The following is a 23104-nucleotide window of genomic DNA, read 5'->3' on the forward strand; positions in this document are numbered from 1 at the left end:
GGATTTATGTTTTTCCAGCCTTTTCTAGTAATTTTACCAACTTTTAAACAATTTTGACTTAAAATTAACGTCATACGAGCACGTCGAATTGGATAATTTACGTACGTTTTTGATGAAAAAGTCCTTAAAATTTGTCAAAATTATACCTTTTTTAAAACAGTCGTAGTTTCTAAACTAAACGGTAAAAGTTATTTTTATAACGTATTCTGGAAGATGATGAGTTGTAGATATCTTATCATGCATCAATATTGCTAACAGGACATTGTGACGTCATCGTATGGCCATGCGAATAGAAAATATAGGATTTTTGTATCTTTCGTCATAGAGCATCACATTTAATAGAGCGCATCTCCACTTATCCGCTTTTCATTTTAACCCAGATTTTGATATTTTCTAGGTCAATCAACTACCTTTCGCATGGGTTAAAAATATTTTAATTTTTTGACGTCATCATGTCTAAAAATGTAAATAACGTGGGTCACTTATTTTCATCTTTACAGTAATTTTCAATCTGTTATAGCTCGTCAGAATAAATCGGGATAATCATGATTAAAACTTTTTCTGGAAGCTATTGGATTGTAGATACGAATTCATGTAAACATTTTGCCAATCGGACGTTGTGACGTCATCATATGGCCAGTTGAATAAAAAAAGTCGTATTTTCATATTTTGCGTAATAGTTCATCACATTTAAAAGGGCGCGCATCTATATTTTACGTATTTAAATTTCTTCTACACGTTAATTATGTGATTGCTGAGATAATGTCCTTCCGAAATTGCTATCTTAGTGTTTCATTTTGATACCGTCGCCATGTTAAAAATAAGAATAAACGGGGGGTCCCGTAATTTCACCTATTCTACACTGTATGTAACATGTATACAGATTATACCGTTTGCACTGTATATGCTATATGACACAAAATTGACAGAATTCAGCACTAACAGCATATCATATTCTTCAGTTCAGGTCATAATGCCATAATTTTGTCCATGTGCAAAATTCCAACGTATGACGTGCGCGTAGCGTTTGTCGTGCGGATAACTAACTCGTCAGAGTTCAAATCTAGTTTAATACTTTGAATTGAATTAATCTGTATAAATAACAAGTTTGATGCATTGTGAAATAAAAATGAACGAACGAACTGAACACAAAAGTATCCATGGGTACGATACTAGAAATAAAAACAATTATCGGCTAGATATTCATAAAATCAAATCTGTATTTTCAACGGGTCCCAAATATTGGAATAATTTGCCTGTTGGCTATGCATATTACAAGGGTGGGTGGGTTATGTCTTTTGTAAATTGTGAATATGTATATTTATAAATATTTATTTATGTTCCTTCAATATTATTATGTGTAAGTTACTGTTAGTGTTATTATTGTAAAGGTAGTACAACGCTTTTTTCAGGCTCTGCTTTAGTTGTACGTCCTCCATCTTAATTAGTTATCCGCTTAGTAGCGGATAACTCCTTGTGATTGTAGTGGATCAATATTTTTTTTCTGTATTATTAGTTATCCGCACTATGGCGGATAACTCCTTGTAACTGTCCTGTTTCATCATCATCTTTTTTTTTTTTTTTTTGGTTATCCGCAACTTAGTTGCGGATAACCCTTGTTATTGTCACGTTTCTTTTTCTTCATCTTTATTCTTCTTTCTTTCCCGGATTTTTGTTGCAGCTATATCTCAAATTTTTGTAGACATAACTTTGTATATGGACATTTACCTGAAGTTGTGCACCTCCATATTTTTAATGACGTTAGAGTCGCGCAGCGTAAGTTACGCGCAATTTTATGAATTTCAATAATAGGTCATAGATTATAAACCAAAAGTCATTTTGTATTGACACTTGGTAAAAATTTAAGTCATATCAAGGGCAAACTTTCTATGGATTAAAAATGACATGTTTCACAAGAAGTTACGCGCGCACGCGCATTTAAAATTTAAAAATGCGCAAAATTAATTTCTAATCAACTTTCTACGCTGATCGGGACGTTTTGAGCATGTAAAAATTTCCCACGCGCGCGAAAAAATTTACGCGTAAGGTGCGCACGGAGCATGAAAATCATGTGTTTTTTTCTTGAATAATGATTTTACAGCCTTTCTTAGTCATTTTAAAAAAGATTTACATCATTTCAAATTAAAATAACGTCATACGAACACGTTGATTTAGACCATTTGCGCGCGTTTTAGTTGCAAAAGTGACAACATATTGTCATAATTAAGCCTATTTTTAATCTATTATAGCTCCTCAGGATCATCCACGACCCCCAATTTTTTTAATTTAATATGTAAGCAGATATGTTGTAGATATGAATTCATGCAGAACCTTTACCACTCGGATGTTATGATGTCATCGTATGGCCACACGAATGTAAAATATAGGATTTTTTACTCTTTCGTTATTGCCCATCACATTCAACAAAGCGCATCTCGCTTATACGTATTCCATTTCTCCCGAAATTTTAAAATTGTCTATGTCAATCAACTATCTTTCGCATGAATTAAAAATATTTTAATTTTTATAACGTCATCATGTCTAAAAACGTAAATAACGGTGGTCACTTATTTTCATCTTTACGGTAAAGTTCAATCTGTTATAGCTCGTCAGAATAAAAAGTGATAATCATGATTAAAAAGTTTTCTGGAAGCTATTGGATTGTAGACACAACATGCACATACTTTGTGAAAAAGTGAGATGCGCTCTCGTTTAAACGCAATGAACTTTTACGCAAGAGATGAAAATATGACTTTTTGAATTCAACTGGCCATATGATGACGTCACAGCATCTGATTGGCAAAATATACAGTTTATTCTGTAAAATACTGTAATGGTGTATGCTACATAATAGGTACAATTCAGCACTGTAAACATATTTATTTCATGTCATAGGATGGCATAATAATTGTCGAGGTTCATATAGTTAAGTATGTGCATGTTGCGTTTGCGCGGATAACCCGAACTCGTCAAAGGGACGAGTTCAAATCTAGTTTTTCTGTATTACTCTTCTTTCTTTCTGTCATTTTTGTGCAGAGCGTATCTCTAAAACGTGTAAAGTTAACATTTTATAACTTTGTCAACATATGGGCAATCACGTGAAGTTGTGCTTTCCTATAATTGAATGACGTCAGAGTTGCGCAACATGACTTACGCGCATTTTTATGAATTTCGCGTATTTAACATAGATCGAAAACCATATAACAATTTAATTTGAAACTTAGCAAAAGTCTAATTTATATCTTGCGCTAACTTTTTGTGCCCTAAAAATGGCATGTTTTACACGAAGTTACGCGCGCACGCGCATTTAAAATTTTAAAATGCGCAAAATTAATTTCTAATCAACTTTTTACGCCGTTCATGACATTTTGCGCATGTCAAAATTTCCCCCGCGCGCGAACAATTTTAGCCGTGCAGTGCGCACGCAACATGAAAATCATGTTTTTTTCTATTAAATTGTGATTTTCCAGCCTTTCCTAGTCATTTTTAAAAAGATTGACATCATTTCAAATTAAAATGACGTCGTACGTACACGTTTATTTAGACCATTTGCATGCGTTTTAGTTGCAAAAGTTACAAAATATTGTCAAAATTATGCCTATTTTGAATCTATTATAGCTCCTCAGGATCAACCGTTACCCCCGAGTTTTTTAACTTAATATGTAAGCAGATATGTTGTAGATATGAATTCATGCAGAATTTTTTCCTTACGGATGTTGTGACGTCATCGTATGGCCACACAAATGTAAAAAATAGGATTTTTGTCTCTTTCGTTATTGCTCATCACATTCAATGGAGCGCATCACGCTTATCCGTCTTCCATTTTCTCCGAGATTTTAATATTATCTAGGTCAATCAACTATCTTTCGCATGAGTTAAAAATATTTTGATTTTTATAACGTCATCATGCCTAAAAATTTAAATTATGTGGGTCATTAATTTTATCTTTACAGTAAATTTTAATCTGTTATAGCTCGTAAGAATAAAATGTAATAATCACGATTAAAACGTTTTCTGGAAGCTATTGGATTGTAGATACAAAATCATGTGAAAATTTTGCCAATCGGATGTTGTGACGTCATCATATGGCCAGTTAAATAAAAAAAGTCATATTTTCATATTTTGCGTCACAGTTCATCACATTTAAAAGAGCGCGCATCTATATTTTACGTATCCAAATTTCTTCTACATGCTAATATGTTGTTGCTGAGATAATATCCTTCCGAAATTATTATTTTAGTGTTTCATTTTGATACCGTCGCCATGTTAAAAAATTGAAGAAATGGCTGGTCCCGTAATTTCACCTATTCTACACTGTATGTTATATGTATACAAATTATACTGTTTATACTGTATATACTATATGACACAAAATTGACAGAATTCAGATCTAACAACATATCATATTCTTCAGATCAGGTCATATGCCATAATTTTTTTCTGTGTGCAAAATTCTAACGTATGACGTGTGCGTGGCGTTTGTCGTGCAGATAACTAACTCGTCAAAGTGACGAGTTTCATGTCTAGTTTGTATTTTATGTTTGTTATGATGGAAATAAAGATTGATTGATTGATTGATTTTTATTTATCTAGTTGCTTTTTACATTAGATTTAAGTTTTAGCTCTAGGGAGGAGGATGAGGAGAGAGCTCCCAAAAGAAAATCGAGAACTCCTAAATCTAAAGCTATAGGTCTCACCATTGATTAGCGAAAGTGACTTTAGTGTGAATCTAATCTAATAGAAATGGAGGGTTTTAGGTGAATCATTAAAGCATTCATGGAGGACGAGCTTCCCGCAATCTTCCAAGCAAAATTAGATACCTCTACGCAACAGGAGGGGAGACAAAAAAAAAAAGAATGGGGAGATATATTTTAGAATAGATACAGGAGCTTGCTATAGTTTTGTATTGGGTCCAGGGACAATTCTCCCCAAACAATTAGGGAATTTGAAAAGTATGATAGTTATAAGGGATAGGAATAAGGTCAAGGATATGGTCCTTACTTCTTTTGCGCCCCCACAATCATTTCAGGTACTCTCAGAAGATAATGATGACACATAAAAAACATTTAAAAGCACTATATTTCAAACAATGTTACGATACTAATTGATGTGAAGCGCCGCTGATTATAATTAAATGTTGTATAAATGTGCGCTATACAAGTAATAATAATAATAATAATAAAGCAAGTGCAAGGAGGGCCTATGAGGGGAATCCGAGTCACTTTCCAGAGGCTCGTGGTCTCAGCACTGACCAGTCTGGGACTATGACATTGGAGCCACCTACCAACACTACAGTACTTCCACTATGGAGGCCTGACTGGCAGCTGTGAGGAGAAACTAACTAACCAATCTGGGATGTGTGGAAATTAATGTGAACAGTATGCGATGCAAACAAAAGAGTAGCACAAATTTTTTTATGTTTTCCCCATCATTGATAATATGCTTTTGTGTGAGGATTTTCTTCATATTATCCGCAAGGAGCTGTTATCGATATGAATCGGTTACTGTTTGCCGATGTCAGCGAAACAGATGTCTCCAAGATGGAGGAGGTGCTCCTGGTGAGTTCAATCTTGCCCGGTGTCAAGTCTTTTGCCATTCACATGTGTCACTTGCTCCGGCGTGGTTTAAACCACTGGCCCAGAGTACCCGACAGAGGGCTTGAGTGTAGTTGTTGTCATGGGCTTCATTTGGTTCGACGGCCGTTTCTATTTTGATCGGCCACAGGGAGACCTGCAAAATGTATCGACATGTGGACCTCTGGGATGTGGAAAGAATGGTATGGCTGGTAAGTGGACTACTGTGGAAGTGGTAGGTGAGATTACTTTGTTTGGCGGTCCAACCATGTTTCCCACTGATCGTGAGATCAGGCACCTTGAGGGGGCATGGCTGTGCGGTGGGCTTGGTAGTGGCTCCTAGCCACTAGACAAGCGGACCGGATTATCCTCCATCCAGATATCGAGTTGGTGAACTCACCTAATGTTGCCGACCACCATCGCTGTTGGACAGGTACTCAACCAGAGCCCCATACATGTCATGGATCATGGAAGAACGGTCAAGATTTCCTTTCAGCCCCGGGCTCAGAAATGTTCTGTAGAAATCCTTTATATATTTCAGGTATTCAGTGGAGGGAGTTATCACAGATTCTGCAAAAAGATCTACAACAACTATGGTTAACAGGTATTTTCATGCACGATAGTACCCTAACATTGGAGGTGGAACCCGCTTTTAAAACATGTCAGGACTAGATGATACCATACCAGACCACCACTCTCACCAAATGAGGGCGTTTTTACGATAGTCTGAATTGCATACAAGGGATATGGAGATGTTAATGTGCGACCTCGACACCGCCCGATTCTGTCTATTTGAAGCAGGAAACCAAGTAAGAATTATGGAATCTCAAATCGATTACAAACTATTTGTTTTCACACTTGTGTTATAAATATGAATGTAAATAGATGGCCTAATATTTCACTCCATTGCATGTTTCAACTTAACAGTGATTTTGATTCTTTAAAATACAACTTTTTAGCTTTATGTAAAGAAAATTTAGATAAATGCCAAGACTTAAATATGTTTGAACAAGTTTTTGATACTGAAAATTATACTTTTAATTCATTCTCTGTTAAAACCATAGATGATCATGTTGCAGATGCATACACTTTGGATTGGTTAAATAATATAAACCAAAAGTCATCCCTTGAAGATTACTCCAAACTAAAAGAAAGTCCTAGCCTTGAGAGTTATCTTCTTGATAAAACCAATTTCACAGGTGCAAGCTTAAAATTTAAATTAAGATCCAACACTTTACCTCTAGATGGACGAACCTGTAAATGGTCTAAAGAAATATCTGGCCACTGCACTTTATGTCAGAGTGGTGAAATAGAAAATGTACAACACTTTTTATTTAATTGCCAAGCTTTTAATGCTATAAGGGAGATCCAATTAGTGAAGCTAAATAATGACCTTGAAAATTTGGATGAGTCTGCAACATGGGAACATTTTATAAATGCTGATGTTAATGGAAAAACTACTATAGTTTTAGGCGGGGATATTAACTTGGATCCTAGTAAAGCTGTCTTGACAGCATTTGACAAATACTGTAAGAATTTTCTTAAAGTTGCCTGGAAAAAAAGATCCGAGTTAAAAAATAGCTAATTTGCATTGTTGCTTTATAATTTTGTTTATTAATTTTCGCTATTATTGTATTTAATGTTACAGAGAAAGACTGGTGTACATCTCTGTAAATCTTTTTAAAATTACTATTTGTGTTTACTGTATTCGTTGATTTTAAATGTTTATTTTCTTATGTTTAACTTCATACTTTAATTTGTTAATTTTTACAAATGCTAAGTTTGGTTTATTTTAGGCCTTTCATATTATTAATTATTTTATCACTGTAAACAACACTTAACTGTTACATGGAGGTTTCTTCTTAAAAATTTATATTCATTATAACTCTCAAAACATAAATCATGATTTTTCTAAGATAAAAATGTTAATAAAATACTAAAAATAAGACTAAAGTATAAAAATAATTAGGAAAACATAAATAATAATAAAAATAGTACCACTGTAAATAAATTACAATTAACGTTCATAATAATACAGTATTAACAAGAACATAAATAATAATAATAATGAATAAATATACTTATATACAGTAGTCCTATACTCTATAGTTAAGTGTTGTACTTTTTCACTATTGTATAATTCATTTCCTTTTCTTTAAACTTATGAACGCACGTCATAAAACGTGTGCCGCTGTTCTAAAAGCGTCTGTTCAATAAAGTTATTTTTTTTTTTTTTTTATACTTGTGTGATTTTATGATTAAAATAAGGTAGGTCTATTTGCTTGCTTAGTTAGGCCGACAAAGTTGAAGTTTGTAGTCCAGCATCTTTTTGAAAAGGAACATTTTCGCCAGTGTAGCATAGCAAACAGCTATACAAAACAACCTTATTGCTAAACATTTCTAAAATTGTGTAGCAAAAAATACAATACAAAACTATATTTCTCAACTTAAAAATCAGTTTGATTAGCAACATTGCTAAACAACATTTTTAAAGACACCTTCCCTACAATTTGTGATGTTTTGTAAAAATAATAAATATATATTACTTTAAAAACATTAAACCAGGTCATTCCTTGTCTTAAATGTACGTTTTATGGTAAATTATGATAAAAAGTGAGAAACCATGCACTACCTAAGTAGCTCGCGGCGAGTGACCTCTCGTGGACGGTCTTTAGGCCTAGCCTAGCTAGGCTTAGCTTTGTAGGCCTAGCTGGTAAACATCGGAACGTACGAACATCGTACGCTAGCTATATACCTAGCCTGACGTTGTATAGTTGCTGCATTAATTGTCTTTCAATTTTTGCCAGACTCCGTTGATACAAATTGGGGAAAACCCGGTATTTTCGCTGAAAAGTTATTTTGGCCTCACGATCGATCGAAAAGTGGGTGAATTACAGAAGAAAAACAAAAATATCAATCCGTGCGCAATGCATTTTGGGATTTATAGCGGGCCGCTATCATTATTAGAATCGACTTATTTTTCACATTTTTAACCATTTAAAGACGAAAAAAGTTAAATATAGTTTGTGATCTTAAATTAGATCTAAAAAACGTAGGGAAGGTGTCTTTAAATGAAATTTTTCCCTGGATATGGTTTGGCCACCTGGCCAACTAAAGTTGCCAGTTGCCAGTTCAAAGAAGACGCTAAGATGATTGAAGAGGGACATACGAGCATAGGCCTCTAACTAAGCCTCGAAAACCAAGGTAAACCCCTTCACCTCCAACTAAGCCAACAAAAATATATTATATACTATACCGTATATGAAGTGAGGGTGGACGTCCTGGACTAATATATATAGTTTGTTGAGTACTAACTGGATCTCTTCCCGGTTCTGTGATCACTAGACGAAACACAAATGTGTTATTGCCTTTAAGAGTCTGAGCTGGTATGAAGAGCTTACTCTCATAACTAGATTTAATGTGCATTCCTTTTTGTAAACAACCACCTGAAATGAAACAATATCATATCATCACAGTATTGTCTGCAATAAATGTCCCATGGACGTTGTATGTTGAAATTTTTTCACAATTTAGTTTTCCAGTTCAATTTTATATACTCTGTACATATTTTGCTGCAATGATAATAATAATTTCAAGTTCAGTACACATCATAGTGGGGAACCTAATGTTCCAAAAATCAGTTCCGTGAGATTTTAATGCTCAAGTTGAGTTTTTGGCAGTTTTGGAATCCTTAAGACTAGCAGAATTCATTGCAACTGGGGGCCAATTTTTCCTGACCCTATTTTGGCCGCCATCTTAGATTTCAAAATGGCCACCATTAAAAACGTATATAATGTATGCATTTTATAGTCAGGGTCCTCGTTTATTTCCGTAGGATTTTAATGCCCAAAGTGAGATTTCACTTCTTTAATATGGTGCTAGGATACCAAAAATGCCAGGTAACAAATTGTCACGATCCCGTAACCATGGTAACAGCCCCAAGATAAAAATGGCGCCCAATTGGCCCTATCTTCGTATCCCTTTGGTCTATCAACAAGATATTGGTATCAAAATACTCAGAGCGTATATATTTATATTCATTGTAATGGAACATTTTGACGAAATGTAATAGAAATTCTTTTTTTCTGCACTATTGACCTTTCACCGTGACTTGCATTGTATCTAAAAAACGGCTGGCCATTGAAATTTATATATATTTATATTTATTGTAATGCAACATTTTGTTAGAAAATGACCGGAAGTAAACTTATTGACCTTTGACCTAATAAACATGAACTTGATGTATACAATAATCGGTAATTATTTGTGGTAGGTATTAAACAATGGGTTTATACATATTATTATTATCATTTGAATAGCTAATTTCTAATTCACATAATGAACCAGCTTGGCTTGATGACCAAATAACAGAAAATAAAAAAATGTAATTAATTTGAATGTAAAGAAAAAAAATCTGTATTTAAATAGTGCTCTTTTCCCGGATCAGGCTCTAGAAGAACAGAAGGAACACAGTTAAAATGGGTTGGTGGTCTTGTTGGCGCGGCATTACTCAAAACGAGGAAATCGAACTGGATTTCCCATCGAACTCACTATTCAACAGAAAATACACAAATTTTATCAAAATACATTCATAACAAAATCAACACTTATTTTTAACATTGTCTTAGTAATAATTTCAAATGAAGTCAAGAAATATATCTTAAACAGAGATGATAAAAAAGGAGTTGAAGCTTTCTCACAAAATTTCATTAGGTTCCCCACTATCAGGTCATACCTTCATTCACTATTTAATAATAATATAATAATATATCACATAATTATCAATCTGGAATTCTATATAGGATTTCCTGTAAACTAAATTTCAAAATTGTATAGATTTAATTTTCACCAAGCAACCTTTTTACTCAGGTCAAAGTATAGCATTTCAGGAAAGCAATTTGTTAGTCAGTCAAGATTGAGTTGTCTATAATAGAGCCACTTTTATAGGTGCAATTTGGCGACATCAACAACTGTCTCTTTTTTGACAATTCTTCTAAAAGCTTGTTCAACATTTTAACTTCCTCTATGATATTGATAACAATAATAGCATTAGGTAACAGGCCAGATGTGTTTATAAAGTATGAATGAATTTCGTATGTGAGAAGCTTATTGATTTGGACATTGTTTGTAACTGAATCAACATGTTTGTTGTTTGTGATCATAATGTTCAATTTCAAAGGCAATTGCATAAATATTTTTTCAATTTTGATATATCATTTAATTGTTCCTCTGAAGTCATCCAGAGACTTGCATCCGTTACTCGATTTGGTTTCACCTTTAAAGGTTGGTTTCCTTAAAACTTAATGTCGTGTGAAAACATGATGTGAAAAACTTGAACTGCTATTCTAATATCTATTAGTATGGTGCGAGTGTTACTGATGAGGGATACTTGGGAATACTATGTAACAAGTAGTTCAAACAAGTTTTAGATTGTAAAGAAAGTGACAATCAATAGTTCATGCATAAATTCATAAATAGACATTAAAAACTTACAATAAAACTTTAAAATCACAATACAAATACAGACAATATTTACAATGTTTTAAAATTCCCCTACATAAAATGTCCCCGGAAAAAATATATATATTTAAAACATTTTTTGTTATTAGTTATAAGTGTAAATAGGCTAACTGCACACTACAAAGTTGTGGATGAGAATTTGGTGCAATGGTTATGTATCCAGCCACTCACAGTTGAGATTGCTGGTTCAAGTCCCACTGAGGTTTTTTTTTATTATTTTTTTATTTCTTTTTTTTTGTGGACCTTGATCTTTGAACCCTTCAAATTTAACCACAATTATATGATGAGTCATTGATCATTGTGGCTAAGTTTGGTGAGAATCGGATAAAAATTGTGGTCTCTAGGCAGTAAAATAGTTTTTTGTTAGTTTTGACCGTGACCTATGACCCTTTCCCCTCAAATTCGAACTCGTCCGAGCTTTTGGGGCATAGATCATTGTGGCCAAATTTGGTGAGAATCGGATAAAAACTGTGGCCTCCAGACACACACACAAACACACAGGGGTGAAAATATAACCTCCTTGGCGGAGGTACATTTACTTGATCTTTAAAACGGTTCCATGATTGTTTCGAAAATGTCAATCTCTCGTTTTTTTCTTTATTGAAAAAAATATCACAGTACCTTTTGAAATTGTTTTCGTGTTCATTAATTCATTGAAATCATCTGGAAATGTCTCGTTCTCTGTTCTACAGAACCAGTTATAAACAAATTTTGGAACAGCTGAGTCAGGGTCATGAGATTCACTACCATCAATAGTGATGTTTTTATACCATCCTAGAAAAAAATAATTGATTAATAAAGTTCCTTATATTAAAGACCCCTTCCCTGCAATTTTGGACGTTTTTTGGAAAATAATACATATATATCACTTTAAAAACATTAAACCATGTCATTCCTTGTCTTAAATGTACGTTTTATGGTAAATTATGATAAAAAGTGAGAAACAATGCACTACCTAAGTACCTCACGGCGATCGACCTCGCGTGGACGGTCTGTCTTAGGCCTAGCCTAGCTAGGCTTAGTAAGCTTAGTTTTGTAGGCCTAGCTGGTAAACATCGGTAACGTACGAACATCGTACGCTAGCTATATACCTAGCCTGACGTTGTATAGTTGCTGCATTAATTGTCTTTCTATTTTTGCCAGACTCCATTGATACAAATTGGGGAAAACCTGGTATTTTCGCTGAAAAGTTAGGAGTCTTCCATTTGTTTTGGCCTCACGATCGATCGAAAAGTGGGCGAATTACAGGTGAAAAACAAAAATATCAATCTGCGCGCAATGCATTTTGGGATTTATAGCGGGCCGCTATAATTATTAGAATCGACTTATTTTTCACATTTTTAACCGTTTAAAGAAGAAAAAAGTTATCGCAATAGGACCATATAGTATTATTTTTACATTAAATATAGTTTGTGATCTTAAATTAGATCTAAAAAACGTAGGGAAGGGGGCTTTAAACATTTCCTTCTCTATGTTTATGTCCAGACCGATGAAGTTAAGTAAAGAAGGAATTTCATGATAACGCTTTTGTTACCAAACAGTACAAAAATCATTGAAATTACATTTTTCTTAGGGAGTTAATTGGTCAGATGTTTCAATTGCTTCAATTATATCTCTATACTATACAGTAAAAATAATAGAATATAAAATACAGCATCTTTACAATTTATAATAATTATAGTTTTTTCTTACTATGACGTAATTATACTATGGATAGTTTATCAATTTTGTTAAAAGCTAATAAGCTGCTATATAAATATATTTTTAGAACAACATTTTTTTTATAAAATCAGTGAACAAATCTTCTTCTTCTACTGCTTCTATTTTAAGGAGCAAACTTCATAGTTGAAGGCTACTGCTCCACTAAGGGTTCCATTGTGACATCGGCAGCCAACTACAGCGCCAATACGTCTGTCCACGATGGTGTGTGTGTATGAATGAACTAGTACACGGGGGTAACCCCCTACTCGTCTCAAAAGATGTACTAGGTTTTTTAAAGTTTAAACGGTTTATAGTCCTTATCCGAGAAGACTTGTTCTACCACCAGAACCATGGAGCGAGTGAGCCTCAAACCCTTGCCAATGTTATGGCTATGGATTTCGGTTCCACTGTCTTAACCGCTCGGCCACACTTACTCCCCGAATTAGTATACTACTTAAGAAGGGTTAAACTTATTGCTTAATTTAATTAATGAAAAATCACAATTTACCTGTTCTTATCAATGAGCCACCAATTATCCAAGCAACAAGAGTAGTTTCTACAACTTCTAGCTTGCTATGATCCACATTACTGACTCCGATGGAGCCATCCCTCATAACCATTGCTACTGTCAATTGGAAGATATAATAACCATAATCCAGAGTAAAACTTGGAATAAAAAACTCCTTTAATGATGTCTTTATATTTGAGGGTAGATGATACTCATTTGTTTCATCCGGAATTGAAAATGCACCAGATATTTTAAATACTTTCCAGTCCAAAATAGTTTTTATAGAACCTTGACAATCTAATTTGATGACAGGAATGAATAAAATATTTTGATATCTTTTATACTTAAAAAGATCACTTGTCACTTCACTTCCATCTCGAATGTGGATGTCTGGAAGTCGACATGGTCTTAATTGGACGTATGCAATAGAAGATGTAGTCCTTGAATTTACAAGATTCCAGGCAGTAGCATTAGCTGTATACTTTCCATCTAGTGAATACTCATAATGTAGAATTGAAGTGTAGTACATTTCTGGATCAAAAGGTAGATTTAAACCTGTTGGTAGGTACTTTTGTACATCCTGTTGCTTCACAGGTTCATCTAAGGACAGGACACTGCCATCACCAGTATTCACATTAAACTTTGATCCACTTCCAAAGTGCTTCACAAAGAAGATAAATGTAATGTTTTCTGTCAACAGAACAGGACCATTGTTTACAAGAAGTACATCAGTGATACCATGGAGAAGGTTGATCTGCAAAGATGACTTCTCAGTTGAAAACGTATTTCCAACTGTCACAGAAATGTTATTGTAACCAACTTGTTCAAATTTCCATGTATTATGAGTAGTTGTAGTATTAATAATCTGTCCATTAAAATTCCATTCAACCCATTGAACAGTTCCAGTGACATCTAGTTCAAAGTTTACTTGGTATTCAATAGGAAGAATTATTGCAGGAACATGACTTCCTTCTACAAATAACAAATTAATATAAACAAGTAAACAATTTATACTATTTTTGTCTGACAAGTGTACCTAAATGGAGGGACAGGTGATTTTTTGTTCATAAACTCAGGGTCAAAATGACATGGTGAATATGTGAAAATAAATTGTCCCCCTGAAAAAGTAATTTTGCATTTGAATATGCCATTTTGATGTTTCATAATAATTTTTCAATTTGACCAAAAATTGGATCGAAAAAAAAAAAGAACAGTCAAATTGGATGCCAGTCAATGGGTTTTTGGTTGAATTTAGCCATTTTTTTCTTTTTATAAGTGAAAACATTTTTTTTTTCTGTGTGGAAGTGATAACTTTATTAAAACTACAAAATGGTCTAGGCCTATTGAAAATCTGATTTTATCAATAATCTTCATTTTTCAGGTTTCATGCATCTTAACAACTGGTCCATTGAAATTCTACTAACGAGTTCCAATGAGATTTAGGTATGATTTACTGTATAATATAAATAAATCTAAAATAAATAACATTTTTTTTTTACTTCAATGATATTTATATTGCTACACTACCTTTATAAGAAACAATTATGATATTTGATATATCTTGAAGAACAGCAATATTTTCTAGTGTTCTTAAAACACTGATCTCATTGTAGACGTCAAGTGTCACACTGTAAAGACTAGGTGCAAGTTGTTGTGAGATATTGAATTCCTGTACATTTTCTTCTATTGCAATATTCTTGATGTTATCTGATTTTAAATAAAAATTAAGTAAATGAATTCAAGTAACATCTCATTGGTTCAATCCTAGTAAGTGGACAATTTTTTTATTTCCAAGAAAGACAAAAAAAAAAATATATTAAATATAAGATATTAAGATATTAAATCTATTAAAATATATTTTAAAAATAAAGTTGGATTGTCTTCATTATGATACTGTACTCGATATGTTTTCAGCTATTTAAATTATTGTAGAAAGAGATGTAAATGCGAAGTATCCTTGTATTATCATGTGCAGGTATTTTTCAGCATCGACATCCATTGACAATGTATACCACTTTGTTTTAATTGTAGTGTCAATAACTAATTATCTAATCTCATCTTAATTAGTAAACAGGGTTAGGTGGTTAAAATCAGTACCAAAAGTATGAACCAACTTTATACCTCATCAAGTAAAAATTCTAGATGTAACGCACGATTTACCGAATTTTACACTTACATAATTTTATATACAGATACCTTGATAAACTAGCGAAAAATACTACATGCCATTACGACCTTCAATGTAAACGTCTGTTGAGAACATCTCACTAGACTAGTGCATACTACTACTACTTTCCAATGTATGATTGACAGTATAGCTGGGAAGTGTACCATGGTTTATAATATATACTTAATTTGACTGGTTGTTCTGAAAATAATTAGTACTGTAGGTCTCAATCAACCCAGACAAAGCACTTTATTTTGATTTTTTTTTTTTTAAATGACCGAAAACGAAATCCTATGTAGTGGGATTGATAGTTCCACTTTCAGTACAACTCATTAATCTGTTGCAGTGACGTAACACCTATGAGTGCTCACTGGCTAAACCCAAGGGCCCCGGAGCCCCGCATCTCCAGGGGCCCTGCAGCAACGCAAGAAAATAAATAAATATAGTAAAGCAAACAAATAATAGTATAAATTAATTCATGAAAGGGCGGACAAAAATAAATACAAAGTTAGTGTCCGATGCTGTGCTTTCATTTGCGTTTCTACCCTTTACATTATGCGCAAGTTGCTACCATAAAAGGCTAATGTTTTGTTTAAACGTGACAACTTCAAAGTTCCACTAGATCCTTTATTTACTGCCGTTGTAAGTGTACTAATCCCAGTTGGACAGTACACTTTGAACAGTAGCGCTGCCGTTAACATAAACTCGGCCCCCTTGCCCCCAGTGATGATACATGTAATTCCAATCAACAAAGCATTAATATCTGCAATTAGTAAACATATTTTAGAGGCGGTCTTGGAATCTGTTTAAACAGCATAACATAACCAAGGACAACGGCTCAACTGCAGGCGATGTTGATAAAATCCGCCACAAGAATGAAAATCTTTAACAGAAAAAAGCACCATGATGGAAAAGCTTGATGAGTTGGGACAGTAGTCCTTCAGTCGACAGAACTACCTAATTTTGCATGGTAAACTTGAAGAAGACACTATATAGCTATATTAATTTAATTGCCTATAAAATAACAGACAGTATTGAATAAAGCGATCTTGATGAAATGCATCGCCAATGAAAATGAAAGTTGATGCAACAAAAGCAAAACCAAGGCCAATTACCATTAAATTCATGTTGTATCATTCTCGTTCAGAAGTTTTCAGAAACCAAAAAATCATAAAAAAAGTCAGGTTTCACAGTTACAGAAAACTAATGTCTAAACGCCTTAATCTGTTACATAGACATCTACAGTAGAAGTGAGGACGTAGAACGATAATTTCTGAGTTATTTGTAGTGTGTTTTTTATAAGGAATTGATCTTTTGTACCAACTTGTAAAAACAGGTAAAATGATAAAAAATCAACAGTTGAGGACGTAATTTATATTAATTTTCTATCTTAAGTTTCCCGATGGTATATTAAATCAGGCTCAAAGACTACAGTTTCCTATTTTTCTAGAAGGAACCGACTCACTGGGCCTAGGCCTACGACAAGGCGTAGTTAGTAGAATTATCGACTCCCGTTGCGGCTGGATGGAACTGTACTTCCGTTGCATCCATCTTACAAGACTAGTAAGTTATAATAATTTTGTCTTGATAAATAAAATCAACTCTATCATAATGGCATTACAAAATCAATCAAAAATTGATGTTCTAACCTTTGCGATTTAAGATAATGTTCTCAATGAATTTGATTGCCAATAGTTGTCAATTTTTATTCAATTACATAATAGGCTTTAAAGTTTTAAAAACATACAGTAGTATACTTACAGACTTCTCCAAATGATACATTGTAGAATGGTCTGCTTGGTAGCAAATGTCCAAACATGATAGTTAAAACAATGTTATCCTCAGCTGGATAATGAAGGGGACTATTGGTCATCATGAGAACGTTTGTTATTGGATACTGAATTGTGATGTTTGCATCTTGGCTAAGTTGCATTAAAATATTTGTATATGTAACCACAACTGTGTATGTTCCTAAAATAAATATCAACTTAATATTAATCTTTTTGGAAAGTAAAAAGGTTTATTACAAAAGGTGTTGTTTTAAAGAAAATAATAAATAATAATAAATTATAAACAAAGAGTATCCCCGACATTTATTTACAAAAGGTGGTTTAAAAAAAAATAGATCTATTTTACTGAATTTTTGTAAATTACTATTACATATTTTTGTAGTAGTACCTACAATTTGATACAAAATTAACATCAAATGTCAAGTATTCGCTTAGATGTTACTTTTACTTTACTGTTGCGTCAACAATTCATTAGCAGAATTATTAATGTTACTATAATATAAAATACTATAATGATTAAAAAATGTTTGTTAATAGCGCACCTGGAAAATCTAGAGCAAGCAGTTGGGAATCCAGTTCCAGACTTGTTGAGCCAACTTTTGTGCTGTTCCTTGTCAAAATGACATTGCTATTCTCAATCACTTTCCATCTAACATCTGCTGGGTATCCTCCATCAGCAGAAACAGCAACAACAAATTCTTTACCAACTTCAACAAAGCTATCATACATACGTAATGCCATATTTGTTAAAGGAGCAACCAAAATAAATTGTTTATCACACTTCAAACCTCCGACATTATTATAAACAACAAATGAGACAATGTGTTCACCTGACAACATCGACTGGAGAAGGGAAGACTGGACTTTGAGAAAACCTTCAATAATATCTTCATTTGAAAGAGATGTTATATTGCTTATAGGATCTTTCAGGTAAATACCATCCACTTGACAGTAAAACTTTTGCGATTGAATACTTTTTGTTTGAAACTTTAAAAAAACATTTTCTGTACCTAAAAAAAGGTTACGATCAGAAAGATTTTCATCAACTATCCAACAATCAAGATAATCAATAAATTTCTGTACAACAACAGTTGTAATCCTGTCAAGAACACCCTGTGATGTCAAACATGATGTCACAGTTTGATATGAACCAACTTGATAATAGTGATGCAAGATATCTTCATTTCTAAGTATGTTTTTCTGCGTAACAGTTGTTGTACCATCACCAAATGACCAAGCACATAAAATGTTTGGTTCAGCATTAAAATCAACATTGAAATTGAAAGTGGTAGAATCGCCATACTTGGTAACTTTGGCAGAAACCTGGAAAACATCTAAAAAAATATTTGAAATTATAAATTAAATGTGATTATCTGGTAAATGTTTTTAAAATGATCAACTCATTCATAGTATTTCCAAGAACATAATGTAGTGTAGGATCAATGTTAAGTGGTTTGGAAAAGGTTTTCACAAGATTTTTAGGTTTGCGCTATAAAATTTGTAATTAAAAAAATGTTTTCATCTAAAAAGCCAAAACAATTTCAAACATTTTTTTTTTCAAAATAATTGTTTTTTGTTAATTTATTACAATCTATTATGATAAAATAAATATTTTGATTAAAATAATAATACTCTGACTATAAAACAGAAGACAATTTATGAAAAACAAGAAGAAAAGACAATTTGGGTGAAATCTGTATTTTTGCTGAATTACGAAAACTAAAATCAATCCGTGCGCAAGGCACGTTGGGATTTATAGCAGGCCGCTAAAATTATTAGAATCAACTTATATTTCACATTTTTAACCGTTCAAAGACGAAAAAGTTATCGTAATTGGACCATATAATATTTATTTTTACATCATTAAATGTAGTTTTGTGACCTTAAATTAGATCTAAAAAATGTAGGGAATGGGTCTTCTTTTTTCTTTATAATTAATTTTTTTAATATCTCCAAAGCATTTCTAAATTGAGTTATTTTCAACGAACATTTTACATTGACAACATATATACCTAATCGGAATTCCATAGATGTGGAGAAACAGAATAGTACCGAACCCTATAGTACATAGACAGACCTAGGCCTATATGGTATTAACAATGTACAGTACAGGCCTTTTGTAGTAGGGGCCTGCTGGAGTGCTACTGCCCTTTCGCACCACAATCTCTTGAGCTTACCCAATTTAAAAACATTCACCCGCTGAATTCTTGTGCCCAGTTTTTTAGTTGCGAAATTGCAGTAGCATCGGGCTTGGGCCTAAACTGACTCTCTAAAGCGCTAGGTCTACGTCCTACTATAACAACTAATAATAATATTCTAGCCTAAAACTAGAGCCTAGTAGTAGGCCTACTAGAATAGGCTAGCCTAGTAGGCCTAGTAATAATTATTATGAGGAGTGTGTTCTCACTTACCATGCAGGAATACCGGTGGTAGGAAATGCCAAATAATAATAAGAGTCATCAGCAGAAGATCATTGGTTATTGTTTTGTAAAACATGTTCAAAGTTTGCATAGGATCTCTCAAAACACACGTAGGCCTACATTATTTTCAGTGTCACCCAACAGCAGGCCCAGCTAGGCCCTAGCCTCCTTTAATAATATGATAGGCCAGTAGGCCGCCCAGAGGCAAGGCTAGCTAGACCCTACACACTAGACTATAGGAGTCTAGGCTTCCAGAATAGTATAGATTAATAGCACTACTAGTCGTAGTAGTAGAGAAAAGCCATTCTATAATCCAATAACCTATACTAATAGGGCCTAATCATAATTAGGCTAAATCAGTTATTTAACGACAACTGCTGCTGCTGCGTAGCTGCTGAATGAGAGGGGAGAAGGAGAGCTGCTATGAGGAGAGGATCGGGGTGTACGGTGGAGGAGACTAGCCTCCTCCTACGCGCGCGGCGCGATGAAACTTTTACTCGATCGCGCCCGCTCCCCCTGTGATTGGTCAAAATATACACTAGGAAACTTTTTTCATTCAATCAACATCCTGGATCTACTACTAATTTATATATCTCTATCATTCATCTATCTATCATTCATCTATTGTACATACACTGAACAATTCAAGTGAAAACAAAGAAGTGAACGTTCCCAACTGATAACCATCCGGGATAAAAAAAAACGGAGTCCGATCTTCACCAAGGAGTAGCCAATCGCAAATGGATCATTCGTCGAAGCCAACCAACAACAGAGTAAGCGCAGAAAAAACTGTAAACTAAATTGCAAGTATTTCAAGCACAAGTGAACTTTTTAATATTTTAGTTGGTGAAGCCATCAACCAGATATTATTTTTATAACAGAAAGTAAATTAAGAAGTTGATTGTTCGAACATTTATTTTGATACTAACTTATTTACTATCTTTAGAAAAGACAGAGTAGGTAAAGAAGGCGGAGGTGTGGTCATTCTTGTAAGGAAACATCTTGCAACTGATAGTCATTTTGACATTGCTTGGGAGAACAACGAAACATCAGTATGTTCAATCAAAAAATATGGGAATAAGACTCTTTTTCTCGCTTGCGTGTATCGGCCTCCATATTCCACCAGCAGTACAACCGAACTATCAGAAACACTATTGACACACTGTCGAGACTGTCCGCTGACAACCAACTACTAATAACTGGTGATTTAAAAATTTAAAATCTATAATTTCGACAGACTATTTAGTGCAGGGTGGACCAACCAGCGAGCAACAGATGTTTTACGATGTTTGCAACGATAATTTCCTTACGCAACACATTACTGAACCAACACAAGCAAGAGGGAAAAACCAACCTTCACTTTTAGACCTAATTCTAACTAAAAATGAGCTTGAGGTAGAGAACTTGAATTATTTTTCTCCGATTGGTGCAAGCGACCACTCAGTTTTGGTTTTTGATTTTATACTAGAAGGATTTGAAATCGAAAAGAAACTTTTATTTATAAATACGTTTACAATAAAGGAGATTACAAATCAATGTAAAACTTTTTTTCATTGGTGGATTGGCAGAAACCTTTTAAAGGGCAGCTGTAAATGTCATGTGGGACTGTTTTCTACTTAACTACAATAAAGCTGTTAATCAGTTTATTCCCTCAAGAAAAATATGTTTAAACAAACCACCCACCAAACAAAAGTGGTTAACAAGATTAGCGATGTCCAAAATTAAAGCAAAGAACCGAGCCTGGTTAAAGTATCGCAAAACAACAACACGTTACCAACAATATTGTAAGGCTAGAAACGCATCTGTTTCTGCAGTAAGGCATGCCAAACTGAAATTTAAGAAGAATATATAGCAGCTAACATAAAGACTAATCCCAAAGCGTTTTACGCCTATGCCAAAAGTAAGATTACTATAAAAGTTACCAACACTAAACGTCCTGATGGCACCTTTTCTCTTCTTCTAATCGTGAAAGTAGTGCCTTCTACCGAACTTCCACAGTTTAACCCACTTCACCACGGACCTGAAATTCCCAACATTGTCTTTCACCTGGTGATGTTCTAGCTGCTGTCAAATTCGTGTGCTGGTCCTGACACTGTTCATCCTAAAGTATTGAAAGAATGTGGTCCAGTGCTGGCATTACCTTTATGTTTAATTATGTCTAAATCATTGGCAACAGGTGAAATTCCAAAGATCTGGAAAGACGCTACTGTCACGCCTTTTCACAAGGGCAGTTCCCGATCTGATACTCTCAATTATCGCTCAATCCGTTGCATGCAAACTTATGGAAAAGCTTTTAAGAAATGCTATAGTTATCATATCATATCATTTATATCGCCAATATACAGTACAGTACAAAGTAAGACATAAAACAATATTATAAAAGTAAATCAATGAGGCCGGATTACCTAAAAGTTATAAATAAAAATAACCGTCGAGAGGCTCTCCACATCGAAATACTTACATAAAATGAATAGCACACACAAAAAAAAAACATGAATTCCTATAAAATTGAGATAAAACTATAACATTCTGCAATTGATTTATATAAAATATTGTTAATTTAAATAGATAGAATTAAGAAAATATCTTTAAAATGTACAGTTTAAAACAGATTGGTAAGATATTTCGAGTTTATATTAATTAATAGTTGGTCGCAGAGATTCGCAGGCAGATCCCGGAAATGTCTAACAAATTAAAGACAGAGTTATAAAATGAATCAGTTCCGAGCTATAAAATTATTAATTATAAACATTTAAAAACTTTAACATCATATAATTTGTACATACATATGGTAACAAAATTAATACATAAATACCTAATACGATTGTTAATTGACATCAGATTAAGGCGTTTCAAACGTTCAGAGTAAGGGACACTGGCTGATCTTGGGAAGCATGTACGAGTGACCCTCCCTTGGACAGCTTTTTTAAGAAAGGGGATCCAGGCAGGTAAACCGTAATCAATGTATGGTCTAACTAACGATATATATAGTCGCAATATACTAGCTTTATCACGACATTTGACAATGCGTATCACAAAACCAAACATGCGATTAGATTTGGATTTAACATATTGGACATGATCAGCCCAAGTGAGTTTGCGATTCAGGTGAATTCCAAGATATTTAATATTTAATTCGTAACGGGCAATCTATCATCTCCAATAAAATAATCACATGCTTGTTCAAGACGACTGTTAGATCTAGTTATGTGCATCACAAAAACATTTGTCAGTATTTAGTAGCATTTTGTTCGTCACACACCAGTTGTTAATAGCATGAAGATCCAACTGTAAAATCATTTCATCATTATGGTTATCTTTGTTTCTGATGGCTCTGTATATGAGAGTACCATTAGCATATTGCTGTATCTGTGATTCAATGCAGGAGAGGAGATCGGATACAAAGAGATTAAAGAGAATTGGTC

General features: G+C 33.7%; 2 protein-coding genes across 2 annotated transcripts in view; both read right to left on the minus strand.

The window, feature by feature from the left end:
- The window catches only part of LOC144838320 (polycystin-1-like protein 2), a 54349-nt gene extending 45298 nt beyond the window's left edge, over nt 1-9051 (minus strand). The window contains exon 1 of the mRNA XM_078693657.1: nt 8830-9051. Within this exon, the coding sequence (XP_078549783.1) occupies nt 8830-8999 (170 nt within the window). The 5' untranslated portion in view covers nt 9000-9051. The remainder of the gene's footprint in view (nt 1-8829) is intronic.
- Nucleotides 9052-10474: 1423 nt separating this feature from the next.
- LOC144838321 (polycystin family receptor for egg jelly-like) lies at nt 10475-13831 on the minus strand. Its single transcript, XM_078693658.1, has 3 exons — nt 13303-13831; nt 11715-11867; nt 10475-10596 (listed from the first exon to the last, which is right to left on the minus strand). Exons 1-3 carry the CDS (start codon nt 13829-13831, stop codon nt 10475-10477), a joined length of 804 nt encoding a protein of 267 aa, XP_078549784.1.
- Nucleotides 13832-23104: the final 9273 nt, after the last annotated feature.

The sequence above is a fragment of the Antedon bifida genome, chromosome 3 (genome assembly GCF_963402885.1).
Source record: "Antedon bifida chromosome 3, ecAntBifi1.1, whole genome shotgun sequence".
Classification (NCBI taxonomy): Eukaryota; Metazoa; Echinodermata; class Crinoidea; order Comatulida; family Antedonidae; genus Antedon; species Antedon bifida.